This window comes from Natator depressus, chromosome 9, assembly GCF_965152275.1.
Source record: "Natator depressus isolate rNatDep1 chromosome 9, rNatDep2.hap1, whole genome shotgun sequence".
Taxonomy (NCBI): Eukaryota; Metazoa; Chordata; order Testudines; family Cheloniidae; genus Natator; species Natator depressus.
The window spans coordinates 13,513,763-13,531,730 of NC_134242.1; the positions used below are offsets into that span (position 1 = coordinate 13,513,763).

The 17,968-nt window shown below is 40.2% G+C and overlaps 1 protein-coding gene across 1 annotated transcript in view; it reads right to left on the reverse strand.

The window, feature by feature from the left end:
- NAALADL2 (N-acetylated alpha-linked acidic dipeptidase like 2) overlaps positions 1–17,968 on the reverse strand; it is an 891,836-nt gene that overhangs the window by 328,404 nt on the left and 545,464 nt on the right. Inside the window, exon 7 of the mRNA XM_074963548.1 lies at positions 6,588–6,738. Coding sequence (XP_074819649.1) covers positions 6,588–6,738 — 151 coding nt within the window. The remainder of the gene's footprint in view (positions 1–6,587; positions 6,739–17,968) is intronic.

Genomic DNA, 17,968 nt, shown 5'->3' on the forward strand with positions numbered 1-17,968 from the left:
TCAGGGGGATCCTTTAGAAGCCTTCAGGCCAGAATTCTGTCCATGACTTATGTAGGTGACAATAATGGAGAGAGGCCCCTTACTTCCTCCCCTCCAATTGTGCACCCTTATAAAGATTAGAGAGAATCTCTCCCTTACATACCTAAAGTATCTTAACCTTGGTATTTGCAACATTCTCTAAAAATACTGCAAGCACAGAGATGAAGCTTTCTAAAACACAACTGGCAAGTTTTTATGCATGATGATTCTGTGATTACCCACATTTTTCCTCTATTACAGATTAAGAAAAAGAAGTGTCTTCTTAAGGTCACACAGGCCAGGGCAGAGAAACAATTAAGAACATAAGAATGGCCATACTGGATCAGAAAAATGGTCCTTCCAGCCCAATATCCTGTCTTCCGACAGTGGCCAATGCCAGGTGAAATCTAGAAACCGTGATTCCAAGTCCTGTGCTCAAGCCACAACACTATCTGTACTTGACTGACAGTATCTGCCTGAAAACCCAACCCTGTTATACAGTTTTATTTTGAGTTCCTTTTCTGAATAGGTCAGTTTTGATTGGCAACAAGCTGTGTGGACTGTTTGGACAGGGTGTGGATGTCATCTGCTCACACCATCCTTCCTCTCCATGAACCAAATGATGCAATCCTTGAATTCAGTGAACGTTTTATCTGTGTACTGTTTGAGGACTACAGGATTTGATCTCATATGTTTAAACACCTGCTTTATATCTTTGTTTGGAAGATGTCGCTCTGCTTAAATTTAATTACTTTCCCTTGCTGCTTGTATGGTACAAGGGGGTACTAAAAGAAAGTGAACAATGAAGATATACTGTGTGATATTTCAGTAATAAACATCTCCGTAAACCATGCCGTTCAGTTCTCTATTCACAATGATTTGGTTGCTACTACCCAATTCCTACATGATAAGTGTCCAAAATGCATTTACAAAATAACAACAGGAAAACCACCATCATCAACATTGACATTTCTCTGAAGAGAGCCGGTCAGAATTTTCCAGAAGAACATTTCTCTGTCAGAAAATGCTCATTCATCAAAACTGAAACATTCCGAGGAAGGTGTTGATTTCTATAAAATTCTGACAGAAACCAGGCATGTTTCCGATGGAACCATGCATGGTATAATCCTATCGGGGGGAGGAATAGCTCAGTGGTTTGAGCATTGGCCTGCTAAACCCAGGGTTGTGAGTTCAATCTTTGAGGGGCCATTTAGGGATCTGGGGCAAAAATTGGGGATTGATCCTACTTTGAGCAGGGGGATGGACTAGATGACCTCCTGAGGTCCCTTCCAACCCTGATATTCTATGATTCTATGTCAGCTCACCAACCTGGCTCTTAGCAGTCCTCCAGGTGTGCTGATGAGAAGCCAAGAGTCTGGAAGTCCCGGCTCCTACCTTGTCAGCAGCCTGCCAGGTAAATTGTCCCAGAGCCAAAGCTCCCAGCTCCTCAGAATTCCTGGCTCTGAGGTTCCCTGTGCTGCCGAGCTTCCCACATGGCAGGCTGCCAGGGCCCTGGACAGAACGGAAGAAGCCTCAAAAATATTTAGAAAAAGGTCAAAATGAAATGTCATTCTGAGTTTTCCTAAATGAAGTTTTGGAATTCCTGTTCTGTGGGGAATTTCAGAATTTCATGTTTCATTTGATTTTTGGAATGACTTTTTTTAAAAAAAAATATTGGTGTTACCCATGGAACAGGAGTTAAAGTGTCTGGCCAGCTCTGTTCGTTAATAATCTCAGCAGAGACGTCAAAGACTGCTCTCTCAATCCAAACAGGTCCCTTCCTGGCCATAGTTGAAGTACACTGGAGGGCTCAAGGTAGAGAAGAACACCCCAAACCCTGCTTTGCTATCAGAGAAAGGTGAGGAAAGACAACGACAAAGGTGACTATTGTACCTATTCTGTGAATAGAAAACCATGTTGTTCCAGTAATGTGGATAGAAGATATAAGTAACTGGGAATGCTCAAACAGGATATTCCATGAATATGATGGAGCTGATTCTACCACTCTTAATCACTTTATGTAACACATCACTATGCATGCAATCTCACTGAAATCAATTAGACTACTCAGGGAGTAATGTACTACTTAATGTGAGAAGAATGGGATCTTATGTGAGTGGGAGCATGGGGGAGCTATTTGCCATTGCCCTATACCAGCTGCAAATTATGTCACCACCACCCCTGTACCATTTCAGCTGCACTGACCAGCTCATTGGGTGTGGGGTGAAATTGAGTCAATGCATCAGTCACTCACAGACTCTCCCTGCCCTCTCCTTTCCCACCTGCTTACTCCTGTGTGCCCATACCTAAGGTCTAGGTAGCCCATGCAGAGTATAAGAGGTGGTGAGTATTAATTCCCCTTACATCTCTTCACAGAGTTGTCCACATCACAGTCTAGCCCCACATGCACGGGGACACACACACACACAAAAAGCCTTGTGCTTTATTATAACTGATTTCTCTCCCACACCTGTTTTATGGCTCAGATGACTTGCTGTGCACCGGGATCTGAAGCACAGAACACTTCTCAACTGTTTATATGTATTTTTTTTAGTGCTATAATTTTTGTGTGAAATTCTTGAAAAGAACATTACACTGGATACTCCTCTCAATATAGTAGGATTTTATTCAACTGAGCTGTTATATTTCAGCATTTAAAGCTGATAGCAGTTTCTATCATGCTTTCTGAAGAATTCTTCATGATATAATTTCCATTCCTCCACTGCATAGATAGGAATTCTATTACTGAGTGCCTTATCTCAGGCACAGGGTTCTTACTGCTCATACCGAGGACACTTTACTATTTACATACTAAGACTGACAAATAGGTTCTGTCCGTATCTTCGTTTACTGAGCCATTTTTCTGTCTGAAGACAGATTTGGTTTGAAATGACTCTGAAGTACAGCAATAGCAAAACCAAACATATCTCTGGCATAGCAAGCTGGGCAAGAGAAAGTACAGCATTCAAAAAGTCAAAATGCAAAAAATGAGAAGGGAAACTCATCATACTTCTCTATAATGCAGGTCCTCTTGTCCCCCTCCTGCCTATTGATGTCCCCAGAGCCCTCTCAGCTCCCTAGATCTCACGTTTCTTCTACTGCAGGGTTCCTTAGCCCCCGATTCCTAAGTCCAAGTCCCAAGCATTGAACCCGTCCAATTCAAGAGTGACACAATGTAGACTCGAAGAAAGGTTCCAGAGAAAGAGACTGTCCTTGAAAATCAAAACCAGGCAGAGAGGACAGAGGCTGACAAAGGCCTAGAGGATTATCCCATGGCTGCCATGGTGGAGAAGCAGGAGAACCAAGATTAACAATGTCAGATTAGAAGTGAAGGACCTAGTAAAGGGCCCAAAAGATGCAAACAAGGCAGTAGTTATCTTTATAGAGGAGCACCTGGACGACTCCTTGCCAAGCTGCGTTGGTTGCCCTTTACAGGCAGCTAAATAGATTGTGCCACTTACAGGTAAGAGGCATATTCATCCCTCACCCAGCATATTGTCATTGGTACATCCTAAATTAATCCACATACTGAAGCTCTGCATTTTGTCTCCATCTCCATAAAAGAGCAGGATTTGAGCTGGAATTTTCTGAGAGCCCAGAAGTCTAGTATAATCAATTATATAAATCCTATTAAAAGTGGTAATTGACTTCAAAAAATGATTCTAAAGAAAAATTAACCACTGTAATATTCTGGGTAGAGCTGGAACAACTTTCTTCCCCACAAATAGTAAACTATCAAAAATGTATTTCTGGAACACAAACTTTTCACAAATTCGGTCCAAATTTGGTGAGCAGTCTTGGCTTAAGAACAGGTCAAAAGGATTACTTTCAGCCATTTTGAAACAAAATATTTCAAATTTTTTGTTTCAAAACAGTATTTCATTTAGAAATTTAGCAAATATTTTCTAAAACCACACACAAACACACAATGGGAGAGAGTTGGGAAATCCCCAAAAATGATCTCAAATGAAAAAAAAAAAATTTTTGGATTGAACAAAATGTTTCATTTGATCCTTTTGGCAAAAAACAACAACAAACAAATAAGAAAATTCACTTTCAATTTAAAACACACCATTTTTTGCCAGTTCAGCCTCTAAATAAATAAAATAAAATAAAATAATAAAACAATAATATTAATTTAAAAAAAACAAATATTAATTCAGCTCTAATTTAGAGGCCATGGAGAAATTTATTTGGGGGGTAAGAAAAAAAGATTCACTATAAACAGAAAGAAGCTGAGTATCTGCTCACTGTACATATTATGTAGATCTTACTAGGACATTTATTAACTTTGCACCCATGTCAGTTAGTACAGTGATGGGTGTTACGTGCAAAGATTGCTTAAAAAATTATTACCTTTGGATCACTCATGGGTCTACAGGTTTCCTACTAAAACGAGATAAAGTGTGTTGTAACATTCACCAATTTTCAATGACAAATTAAATTAAAATCCCCATCCTCTTTTTCCTTTACAGATTTTGATGTTTTCACCAAAGACCATTCCTTTTCTGATCTATCTCATGTGTGTTATGGATTACACTTATCCCAAGACAGTAATGGTAACAGTTTATCCATTGCCAAGGGGAGAGTGTAAAGTGCAGATGGCATCCTCCAGACAACGATGTACTGCCAATATTTTAAGCATGGGATTCCACAAAAATCCCCGCCTGTAGTCTGTGATAAACTCAATTGACCAAAGGGATATGTGCTTGCAGGGAAGAGGGATAAGCATCTGGACAACCCTGAGTATTTGTCCCCAAGATTTTTTTTTTAAATACCTGCCATGTGATATCACAAAGGTAAAACATTTGCTTTTCAGACTTATTTGTATACAGCCCAGACACAAGTTAACTCTGGCCAGGGTGATTTATTGGCCTTCAGAGAAGTGTGAAAACCATCAGAGACAGAGAAATCATTCCAACTTGCTCCACCACTTGGTGACACAGCTTTAACAAGAGGATCCCAGGAGTTCTCCTCAGAATCCCTTCAGTGCATCATTGCATCCAGATTATCAAAATACTTTAGACACATGATAGACTGTTCCTGCTGATGAATGACGTTTAGAGACTTAAAAACAGGTGCAAGATACATTAAGGTTCTAGCACAAACCATCAACCTACTTAATTCTCTCTGTTTCTCTGTCAAGGTTATCAGCTTTTTTTCTTGTATTTCCCCCCTGAAACTAGAGATTGGAATCTACTTAACCCAAAAGAGCATTTAGTGTAACTGTCAGCAAAACAACAAACAAGGTTTAGACAATAACCCGGCATCCTACTGTCAGCGTATCAGTCGTAATTAACTTTATTTTTCATGTAGGGTAAATAAAATGTTATGCAGTCAGCCAGACTGATAAACAGACCACTCTTCACAGGGCTTCATGAAATGATTAAGAATAAAGCTCGAAGAGTGCTACATTTACTTCTGTAGTTCCCATGGCAGGTCTAGGTCAGGTATAGTGAGACGCTGAGAAAATGTGCAATTCCTTTCCCATTGAGCTGTCAAGGCATTTCACGATGTGAATAGTTAACACCCTTCTCTGACAACTAGGCCAATATTTCTATTTTCTGCCATTCTAGTCATGAAGCATCTCAGCATTGCCTCAGTTGATTTAGTGCCAATTCGAGTCAGCCTTTAGATGTCTGTGTTAGTAACTGGACCAAATATTCTTAATGAAGCCTTGTCACAAACTCATAGCATGATTCTTAATACTTTTTTCCATCTAGCTAGATATTAAAGGAGGTTGTAAAGCTGAAAAAATAGCAGACAGGCAGAACACATGTTCACTGAACTGCTAGAACAAAGATTTTAAACAGAACGTATAGTCTGATGTGCTGCAGGTGGAAATTATTTTCAAAACCATTGTTGTGGCACACTAACATTTATGTTTAATTAACGTCTTTTTTTAACTTCAGATATTTAAAAAAAAATGCATTTGCCTTCCTATCACTTAACAAAGCAGTTCATTAGCTGAAATGACCAGGTCTGTTCTGGCAAAATTGAAACTAGGCAAGTAGAACATATATCATATGAAACTGTTATTGGCAAAGATTGTACAAGAGATCATTGCTATAACCTTTTCTGATTACACTGCACTTACATCTATAGCCAACTGCCCCCACTATCCACAACATGGGAGCACAAAGCCCAGTATGTAATGGAAATTGCTTCATTCGTGGGGGAGTGATCCTGGAGAGCCCAATTCAACACAAACCATTGAGCTGTGAAGAGAATTGTTGTACAGTGGTTCTCGGGTTAATGGTGGAGTGTGAATGTACTGACAAAAGCCAGCATAAGGAGGTGTGTAGTCCAGCTACTCCTACCAAGAGTCTGCAGTAGCCTTTGGATGCCAGTTGCACAATTCTATAGCCTACATTTAGGTTATGAGTGTGGATTTATCCGTTCAACCATATTGCTCCTCTGCGCAAAGCAGGGAGTAAAAGTAAAAGTAAAACCCTTTTACTCAGGGTTTGTACCTGAGACCAGGATTGGGCTTATTGTTTCAGCTCATGTATTATTCACAATCAAATTTAAAATGCCATTTAACTGGACATTACTCAAATAGTACTTACCAATACTGGGATAACCAGGTGTCGATGGGTCTCCTCCATTGTTTAGGGAAACCATGAATGCTTTATCACTAAGATTTTGAGTCTTTGGTAAATCGCAAGGATCAACATAAAGAAGGACGCCTCCAAACCCCGCCTCTTCTAACAGAGAAAGCTGAGGAAACAGAGAAACAAAGGTGACTATTAACAAAACGCTTTGACACCACAATACAGTAGCTTCTACATTAAAAAAAGAAGAAAAGAAAAACAAAGTAATTTAACTCTGTTTCCCCAAATTTACCTAAAAGACATTTTCCAAGCATAACAGCAAAAATAAGCTCTCATTTAAACATAAATTATAGAGCACATGAAATGAATTGATCTGACAATATCAACCTAAAGTCCATCTAAATTTTGCAAAGTATTGTGTTGTAACTACATCAGTTAGGCCCCGATTCAGAAAGGTATGGAAGTACACGGCTCACTTTAAGCACACGAGCAGTCATTTAGAAGTTAGTCAAATGCTGATGCACATAGCTTAATTGGGGCCTTGTCAATTATATGTCCTATTTTAAATAACTGGAGTAGATAAAATAATCCCTTCATTTTTAAAATTAGATTTCATTGTTGCTTATATTTCAGGAGGTTTATACTATGTGCACTTAGGAGTGATATATAAACTGACAGTTAATATTGAAAACTTGGGGGGTGGGGAATGCTGGTTCAGAAAAATAAAATGTTGCTCATACTTTTTTAGTCTCTCCAAAGTACTGTAGCATGATGCAACATGCTGCAAATTTCAAGCTTTCATTTAAAGCGGGGGGGCGGGGGGAGTCTTCCAGTGGCCAATATGTAGGCATTGCAATGTAAACAGATTTGTTTCTGCCCAGATAAATCAGGCCTCCACTAAAACTGTCTCTATTAATTTACTCTAGAAATTCAGATTCTAGATTCCTTCAGTAGCACTAAATCAATAATGGGCTGTTAAAAATGTAACAAGGAGCTCCTTTATAATCCAGCACGTCATCAGGTGACACAGTCCCATCTGCTGGTGCATTGGGTGGCTGGTTGAGGAATGATCCTACTTGGATTTTTGAAAAAGAAGGGCAACCTGACTTCTGGCAACAGCACCAAGTGGATATCTGAAGTAGGTGAGGGGCATGGGCTCAGCTAATCAGTGTGAGGCCTCAGAAGTGGACCACAGCTACAAGCTCCATCCCAATACCTGCTCTGCAAATAGGAAGATTGACATGCCTCTCTATAAGATGGGGTTTACTGAGTTGTTTTTCTGACAGGTGAAATGGCAGATGACGGAAAGAGGAAACTACCCTGGGAAAAGTCATGGGAGCATATCAGTAGAGCTGGTCAGAAAAAAAAGTTGACAAAACAGATCGTCTTTGGAATTTGCCAATTCACTGAAATCAAAACAGTCTGCAGAGATGGTTCAATTTCGTTAAATTTGTCTAGAAACAAGACAGCTTTGGAAACCTGCCTTCTTTCCTGCCAGCTCACCAGCTGCACTGCTGAGGACCCTGGACTTACAGGATCCACAGCTTGGGGTCAGCCAGCCAGTTGAACTATCCTGGCGCTAGGAACGCCAGGGTTCTCAGAGTCTGCAGCTTCAAGGCAGCCATCCATGCAGATGGTCTCTGATCTGGGGACCCTCAGGCTTTCCCTTTTACAGAGAATTATGAAATGTTGGGATTTTGTTCTGAACTGGAATAAAAAACAAATTTCAACATATTGAAATTCTCCAGGAAACATAGTTATCTTTCCCCACACAGCCCTGTATATCAGCAATGGACCGATCAACCTGTACTATGTCTGAGGCCACTCCAGCATTTGAGAGGTGTGTAACCAAAGCTGGTGTTGCACTATTAATCACAAGGCTCAGCTTTTCAAAGAGAACCCTGTTTATTCTGGAAACTCAAAACTTCTGCTCTAAGAGCTTCTTGCAGACAGAGACCTCCTCGGTGCCCAGCTACAGGCCAGCCTCCACTCCATGCATCTGATGAAGTGGATTCTAGCCCAAGAAAGTTTATGTTCAAATAAATTTGTTAGTCTCTAAGGTGCCACAAGGACTCCTCATTGTTTTTTACATACACTGAACACTCTACTCTGAATTAGCTCACTCAGTGTACCCCCATCCCATTCTTAAAAGTGCAACCCCCGTTTCTCTTATTAACAAAAATATATACAATAGATAAATGTTCAAAATTATTACTCAATATGCACAATTTGGATCTATTTCTAAAACATTTGTTCCAGGGACCTCACACTGGCCCTTTGTGTTTTGGCCTCAGGATGGAAAATGTTTTTAGTGCCCACTGAGTAAAAACAAAACACAAACAAAAAACAGCTGAGCAATTTGGTGACTACCCTGATTACCCACCTCTAAGGCGAGCCCTGCATTCTAACTGCACGTTGTCAATGACCTTTTGAGTGGCTATTACAAGATGTCAGGAGTAACTGCAAGTGTATTAGCTTTCTGGACCGCAACATCCTGTTTTAGGCTTTGTTACTGAAACCTTATAATATGGTAACTTTTCTCCATCTTGTGGTTCACTGTCTGTTTCCCTATGCTTTTTCTTTTTTTCCCTTTCGCTTCTCTCTGGGTACATTTATTTATTTTATTTTTTGGCTTGTTGCTTTGTTAAATGTTGGACTTTAGCACAGTTGTTTGTGGCGTGGCTTTATTATTTCTATGGTATTACACTCTGTCTTTGGCTCAAGCTTCAAAACTATCTTTGCTTTTATTTAAAGATGGGAAAATCCAGTGTGCACTCTTAGCTACAGCATACTGCTGTATTCTAATGGCCTTCTTTGCAAGTACTAAGCTTGCAATGATATAAGGTCCTTAGTCCTTGTTTCCAAACCAGGGGTCAAATTCAGAGGTTGTGTAAAAAGTGCAACTCTACTGTAGTTTTGTGTAACATCATAGTCCATCCTACAAATCTTACTCAAATAAGTAAACTGTGGAAGACAGTAGGACTATCTGCTTGAGTAAAGACAACTCATATGAGTAAGAGTTTGCAGAATCAGGTTTTAAAGGAGTACAATAGGTGGTTTTTAAAGGGTTAACATGAGTGAGAGTCCTAAAATGTCATGCATGAGCAACAATAGAAAGTGGCACGTCAGTTAGCTATTGCAATGTTCTGCCTCCTGTTTTTACTTCCATCTTCAGATGGACATCCAGATAATAAATGGTGTGGGGAATCATTGAGAAGAGAAAGAAGCAGCGTTAAAAGCCAAGTTGTTTGACAGTGTGTTTAAAATCACAATTGCCTCTTTTCCTCAGTGCCCATAGTCTTCTCCAGTTTCATCTTTTCCTTCATCTCTCCATTTATTATAATAAATAATAACAGAACCAGAAAAGGCAGTAAACATGTACAAAGTCACTTCATTTATTTCAAACTTATTTTAAAAACTTTACATTTTAAAAAATATTTTTCCAATATTAAATTCTTCTGTTTCATTAAGAAAGGCTACATAGGTCATAGTCACACAATGCAACAGCTACTGCTGCTGCCATGGTTACAGAGAAGAGGATGTTGTATAAGTGACATATTGGGGGGGTGAGGGGGGTCTTTCTGAACCAGAAAATGAAACTTTTCATTTAGAAAATGTCAAAACAAGATGTTTCAACAATTTCAAAAACATTTTCTTTTCATTTTTTTTTCAGTTTGGGAGATTATGGAAACCAACCCTTTCCTGCAAACAGTTCCTGTTTCCATGACTCAAGAGTTTCTGACAAAAACAGAAAAGCTGGACCTTTAATTTGGGATCTTTCAGTGTTGCCCTAATTGCTGGGAGAGGAGTTGGGCTAACACTGAGAGCTCTTGAAAATCCCATTTTTAGGCCTTAATCGTCTTGCCCCAATCATACAGTAAGTCAGTGGCAGAATTCAGAATAAAACCCAGGAGTTCTTACTCCCAAGCCCGGATTTTCACTGGCAAGTTGGCAACAGCGCATAGTTAAGAGAATAAATGGCTGTTGATGCAATAAAGGCCTAACATTTTACAAAGGTGTTTGGAGAGTGAGAAGGCTGAGAAAGGTTTTGGTTTGGTGGGGGGGGGTTGTTTGGTTGGGTTTTTTTGCAGGGGGTACAGAGGGGCAGGTTTTATTGTGGGATAACTGCCGGCTTTTAATGGAATTGTCTCTAAATTTTGTCAAAGGAGTTTAGGATAACAGATGCACACCTTTTTGAGTGTGGTATAGTGGCTTTGTCACAATTCTCAGGATCCTGATGAATTGTACAGATACTGAAAAACCCTCTCTCCCCCTGCCCCATTTCTCCAAATAGGGGTCTCGGTGATACAAATAAGTCAAATAGTCCACTTGGGTTTGAAGGGGAGGGGCTCTTGCCTTCCACTCCCCTAATCCCTTTAGTATGGCCTCAGATTTCCTAACCCCAAACAGGGTAAAGGGTAGCGGTACCAACTGTCTAACAGCTAGCATTGTGGCTTGGCAAACCTGTCCTCCCAGCCACTATACCTGGGTATTGTGTCCTTGTAGGCAGGGGACAGAGTGGGAGAGGGCGCTGGTGAATGGCCTCCCTGAGAGCAGTTCCCCTGAAGGCTTCCAGGATTCTTCCTTGGGAGCTGTAGAGACACTATCTGGTCTTTCCCTGTGCTGCACAGCAACTACTGGGAACTGCCTGCTTTTATATCCTTATTCCATTCCTGATATGATGGACAGGGTCAGAGGGGCAGGGCCAGCCTTGCCCACAGCAGCTCTATAACCCCTCTATCACTGGTGCAGGATTTATACCCCCCATCACAGGCATGTTCTAAACTGAACTAAATAAAACCACAATGGGCACCTGACCTCTGGTCACTTTAGTTCACTCTCAATCACACATTATATTAAGATTCCACTTAGAAGTGATTTATAAAGGGTTAATATGTTATAAGCATGTCACTGTCAAGAGTAGCATGGATGAGCACATCAGTAGAAGATGTTATGTTTTGACTGTGGTGCACGATAACAATTGATAAACCATTTATCAGAAGAGCTATTGATCACCACTGACTCTTAATAACCTAATTATAAATCGAACCTTAATATAAAGTGTGACCAGACTCATGCCAGCCCCAAATCTGCAACAGACTGTTCATGACCATGTCTTTGTGTCCATCTGAATCCCCTCTGAAGTTAGCAGGACTCTGTACATACAGTCAGTTGCAGTTTCAAGGCCTCAGTTTGTCTGTCCTCCTCCCTGTCCCCTGCTCCCCTTGCCACCTTATGTCTTGATTCCCGTCTCCCCTGCAATTTCTATGCTCTACAGCAACAGTTCTCAAACTTTAGCAACCCGAGGATCCCCATTTTGATTTAAAATGTTTCGTGGACCCCCAAGCCAGGTACTAATTTTCCCTGGGGGTGCTTAACCCCCACTCAGCCCAAGGCCCTACTGCCACCCCCACCTCTCCCCGCCCCTGCTCCACCCCTGCCCCTCCTCTTCCCGCCTCTTTCTGCCCCCTCCCCCAAGCACGTCCCATCCCCGCTCCTCCCCCTCCCTCCCAGTGCCTCCTGCCCGCTGCAGAAACAGCTATTCAGCAGCATGCAGGAGGCACTGAGAGGGAGGGGGACGAGTTGATCAGTGGGGCTGGTGGCCCCAGACATGACTTGCAGACCCCCTGGAGCACCCTCCCAGGCTCCCAGGTGTCCACAGACCCCTGTTTGAGAACCGCTGCTCTACAGGATAAATATCAGAAGCAACCCTTTTGTTATTGTTAAATATTTTGTATTTCCAATGGAAGAATTTTTCATGTGAAACAGTACACAAGATACATATTCAAGCACTGCATATTAATTTACAATCTTACATAGCAGATTTCTGGCATCAAAGAAGATGGCATTTTTCTGGAAAATGGCTAGCACAAACATTACACCTCAAAACACTAATTTAATTTTAAAAAACCAACAAACTAACTTTTAAGTGCATTTCACAGTTTATAAATCCTGAGAAGGGTCTTTCATCACTGTGATCATTCAGACTGCTGTTCTGGGGAAAAAAACAAGACCTCTTTCCTATGTAATTATTTTAGTACTACTTAGTACTGCTGGCGTACTCGAAAGAATCTCACCACATACAATTATGAGTACGGACACGCTTAAATGTAGGAAGGTAAGATTATTTTATTTACTATTTATATTGCACTAGTGCCCAGAAACTCCAGTTCTGGAACAGGGCTCCACAACACAGAACAAAACAAAAAAAATCCCTGCCCCAAACAGTTCACGCTGCTGCACTCACCACTTCTCGCATTCTGTAAAGAATGGGTATGACTTCATAGCAGACTTAACTTGAGTTATCTTCACTTGAGGTAACTCCTCTCACGATAGCCTAGCTCAAAGGAGAATGGCCTCACTGCATAATGAGTCTCAAGTTCAACCAAAAGGTTGTGTTAGCAATTGACAAGCTTTGTCAATTCAATCTGTGGCCTATAGCACCTGACAGGCAAGCCAACTCAAGTTAAAAGCATCACCACACTCAAGTTAAGTGTTTGTGTGCATGTGTGGGGACTTGAATTAGGAGCAACACTTAATTCTGCAGTGAAGACAAGCCCATGTATCATGAAGCAAGGACATGACAAAAAATGTCCACCACGGGAGACCATGTGTTGTGAAACATGAAAGGGTGGAGATATGATTGGGAAAGCAAAGAAGAGGATACAAAGATAATTACCAGTAAGTTATTTTATCTTGTAGAGTTTCTTTTCTTCCGCAATCCTACAACATATCAGAGACTAGGGGCGAAAATCAGAAGTGATGATTAAGGTAATGTAAATTAGACCCTTCACACTAACTTAGACTCCCTTGAACTCAGATTGTGTAAGGCCCAGTTATACCAGATCTATCAATGGGTGAGGGAGACCAAAGCTGGTTTAGCTTGTACACCAAGGAATTGAAATAAGGGTGTAAATGTAAGTACTCCTTACTCTGATTTAATGTACACTTTCTCACACCATCTTCCAGCTTCCTTCCTACAGCTGCAACTTTCCCTCTTCTAGCCTGAAGATTTGGGGAGTGGGGGTAAATAAATAGCCAAGGACGAGTGGCCAAAGTCTTAGAAAACCCTGTGACTGCCCCAGGATACCTGGAGAGGATGCATGGAATCAGATTCTCCCCCAACAGGAGTCTTGACTTGGCTCTCAGATCTGACACTCTCATCTGTCTTTCTTCTAATCCTTTTTCTGTCATCTTTATTCCCTTTTTCCTCTTCTTTCCTTTGCTGTCTCTAGGAGAGTGGCTAAGGAAAAATGAGGCCGGAGCAAAGCGAAGTGTTGGCTCTTATCTACCTTCATGAGTGACCCCTATTTTTACCTGCTTGCCTCTCGAAAGGTGGAAACATACCATACACCGGCCCTGATCCTCCATTGCCCTGTACCTTGTGCAGTCATGTACGCTGGCACAGAGTGAGTGCAAAGTGAGTGGAACATGCTTCCAGTGTTGCACAAGGTGCAGGACAGTGGAGAATCAGATCCTAAGTCTCTGACTCACTGTAGGATAAGGGAAGACATGACACTCAGCTGTACAATTTTACTAAACGTAAGAGGGTACCCATTCAAGTAAGAGATCACTTTTACTACTCAATCTCAGCTACAACACAAATCAAGTGACATTTTTCTTTTTCTTACTGGGTCACATTCCACTCTCAGTTACATTATGCAAACCCACTGTGTGTAATCACAATATAATGACTATAAAATAACTATGGTACATTTTCTAGCAGCAGATTAGTGTTCAATTTTTTTCATTTTATCTGGGTTATTATATATTTTAATTATTAATATACTGCCAGGGTCATTTAAAACAGCTTATATTTCCTAAAGGGCATTTAGCACAGCATGCTATCTTATGCTGAAATTGCCTTCAAATACAGGACCCTGTCTCCATTAAACATTCATATTAGCCATATGCTACTATTTTGTATTACCAAAAATGTATAGTTAATATAAATCCAACCCCTTTTTACACAGAAAATGTGCCTGTGTGTCTTTAGATCCTGATTTTCATTTATATTAAGGCCCCTTTACACCACTCGACAAGTGTAAAGAGGCCTAATAGTGAGTGGAGAAGTATAACAATGATCAATGTGTGGATCAATATGCCTATTACTGGTAAAGTACCCTCATACTGAGATAAGTCATTTTATTTAGCAAATGTAATAAAAGCAAGTTATTTTTAATTAAACTCAATTTTAAAAGTCCTAAGTGTGGAGCTTTTTAATCATCTTGGGGCATTTCAGGCTCTGTGGGTCCAAGTTTCCACCTTTCACCTAATGTAGTCATTACTATAAAATTCAATATTCAAATATATTTAAAAAAACAATCCAAATATTTTGAAAATGATTTTCTGGGTTAGTTTGGTTTTTTTTTTTTGTTTTTTTTTTTATTTCTCTCAAAGTTTGTGAAAACACTTCCACCCAGTCATAGGATTTACCCTTGACAGATTGGGTTTAGTTTTTTATTGGCCTTATTAAGGGAGCATTGCCTCCATCTTAACGATGTAGGAATGAGTCATCTCTGTATAATGTTTGATAAATTGTTAAAGCAAAAAGCTGCTTCCAAAAGGTTGAACTAAGAGCCCCTCCTATGTTTTTCAATGAGAAAAGCAGTAGTACGTGTAGTAACACGAGCACATCAATCCTACAAGAACTTAACCCCGGTGCCCATAAGCTTATAGTTAAATAGTCCCACTGAAGTCAATGAGACTAGTCATTTGTTTACAATTAAGCATGTGCATAAGTGTTTGCAGGATCAGGACCTAGCATTAGAATTACACTTCTATGCAACATGGCTAGGTGGCATTGGTCATAATAAATAACCTGACTCAGTCTGAACGGGTGCTTTTTGTAAGTTCATAGTGCAATGGGCAATAGGAGTTGTTCATTAATGAATCAGAGGTCCTACTTTACTAGCTGGACAGGTTACAAGTTGTTAGTGAATTATTCTTTCCTGTTCAAGTCCCAATTAAACTAATAAGGCCTTGCAAGCAATTCCCTTCTATTTTACTAATTGGCAATGCCTAACACCATCAATTGGGAGGATAACACCATTTCAACTGTTCGAGAACCTCATGGATAGCCTGCTTTTTAATTTCTAAAGCAAATTTCTCAGGGAGAAAAATAAAACTTTGCACAGTGCAGATTTAATTGGATGCTACCACCCTCATATTCATTTGCTATAAAACAGTGCACCCGTGAGCTGCTATAGGGTCACAGTTGAGACTAGAGGGAAAAGATGTACGCACATCTACATTTTTATATAAATCTTCTAGCCCACATTTTTAACAAATAAGGTAGCAAAGGTCCATTTTAGCTCTGATCTAATTTTTGAACACTACATTGAATGTTTAATCGTGCTGCTACATTTCCCATCACAGATGTCTGGGGGAAGAGTTCAAGAGAATTGTTTGGTTAAATAGTATCCCAGGAGGCTTATACATTCACTGATCCGCCCCAAGGTGTTGTGTTAAGATAGTATAGTAGACGGGTGACATATCCAGTTTAATGCCTGAGTGCTCTGGGATGATGAAAAGAAGATATCTTTGCTATATAGCTCAAACACTGTCCTTGTCTAATGAATGACACTACAGCTACATTGAACAAACAAGAGTGGGAAAAGGACCCAGGTGCTTAAAACTGCAAGTAGCTGGAAATGTGGGTAACTGATCTTATAAATGACAGGTTGTTCCCCACAAAAGTTTAACAAGGTGGAAAATGTACTAAATTTGAAGTAAACAACATTGTTCTTGGCAGGTTTCAGAGTAGCAGCCGTGTTAGTCTGTATCCACAAAAAGAACAGGAGTACTTGTGGCACCTTAGAGACTAACCAATTTATTTGAGCATAAGCTTTCGTGAGCTACAGCTCACTTCATCGGATGAATTCAGTGGAAAATACAGTGGGGAGATTTATATACATAGAGAACAGGAAACAATGGGTGTTACCATACACACTGTAACCAGAGTGATCACTTAAATTATTCTTGGCATAATTCTGAACAGTTCTATACAACTTAATAAAACACAGTCAGAAATTTGTTGGTACTACTTACCACGCCAAAGCATCATGACAAAATGTTCAACCTTTGATGAATTTATCGTCATAAGAACGACAGTTAGAAATGTATAAATTCACAGATGATAATGCCAGAAGGGATCAGTGCATTATCCAGTCTGACCTCCTGCATAGCATAGGCCATAGAACTTCCCTGACTCAATCCCTGTTTGAACTACAGTATATTTTTTCAAAAAAAAATCCAGTAATAGAGAACCCATGTAGGTGCTTATAGACTGTACTCTAGTCACCCCTTAACCATCTGTTTTTTAAGATGAACAGACTGAGCTCCTAGAATATATCACTCAAAGGCATGGTTTCCAATCTTTTAAACTCCAATTCTGTCTTGAACTGTGGACACCAGAACTAGATGGTATTCCAGCAGAGGTTGCACCAGTGCCAAATACAGAAGTAATATAACCCCTCTACTCCTACTTGAGATTCCCCTGTTTATATATCCACTGTGGTCACATTAATCCTTTTGGCCACAGCGTTGCACTGGGAGCTCATGTGCAGACTAGCAGCACTGAGGATCTATCACAGCATCAAGCATGGGAAAGCAGCCTGCATGGGACAGCTGCTCACTCTCCAGCAATGGTGGGTGAGAAGTGAGCAGAGTTTTGACAACTGAGCCTACACAGAGGAGGAAGCAAGAGGATACCAGGGACCAAACTCTAATTCTGAGTCACAGTTCAGTCCATGGCCTGCTCCTGGGTGCTGTTCCCTGGGATCCTTGCATAATATTTCTCCCTGGTTTTACCCTGGCAGGGCTTTTTGTTTTGTTTGTTTCCCCTCTCCCCCAATCTCTAAACTCATTAGATACCAAAAAGCAATTTGGCCCATTCCTGCAATCCTTATACAGGCAAAACTCCTAAGGTCACACTCGCAAGGACACAATACCAAGCTTATACAGAATTAAATATTTTGTCCCATATTTTTACTGTCTGTTCTTGTCGTGATTGCAGTTGTATAAAATAAAAGTAATTTGTTACACAACAGCAGTTTTTAAAAATGGAAATTTTTACAATAGAATACTTGGATGTTTAAATATAAACCAGTTATACTGCCAGTTCCCTGCACTAGATTTCAGGAAGTTTTAATACAAACGGAGTGCATATTTTATTGCCAGAACTTGCTTACCAGTGCTAAGAAATCCACAATGTTCAATTCTAATTAAAATTGAAATTGAACTACAATTCCCCGGAAACAAGGGCTGGTTGGACTCAATATGCTTTACTTAATTTATTTCAGAAACAAAATAATTGAATTGCTTACAATCCAGAAAAAAATGCTTACATTATTTGATGAGTATATGGCACAAAATCTTTTACACTGCTATTGCAT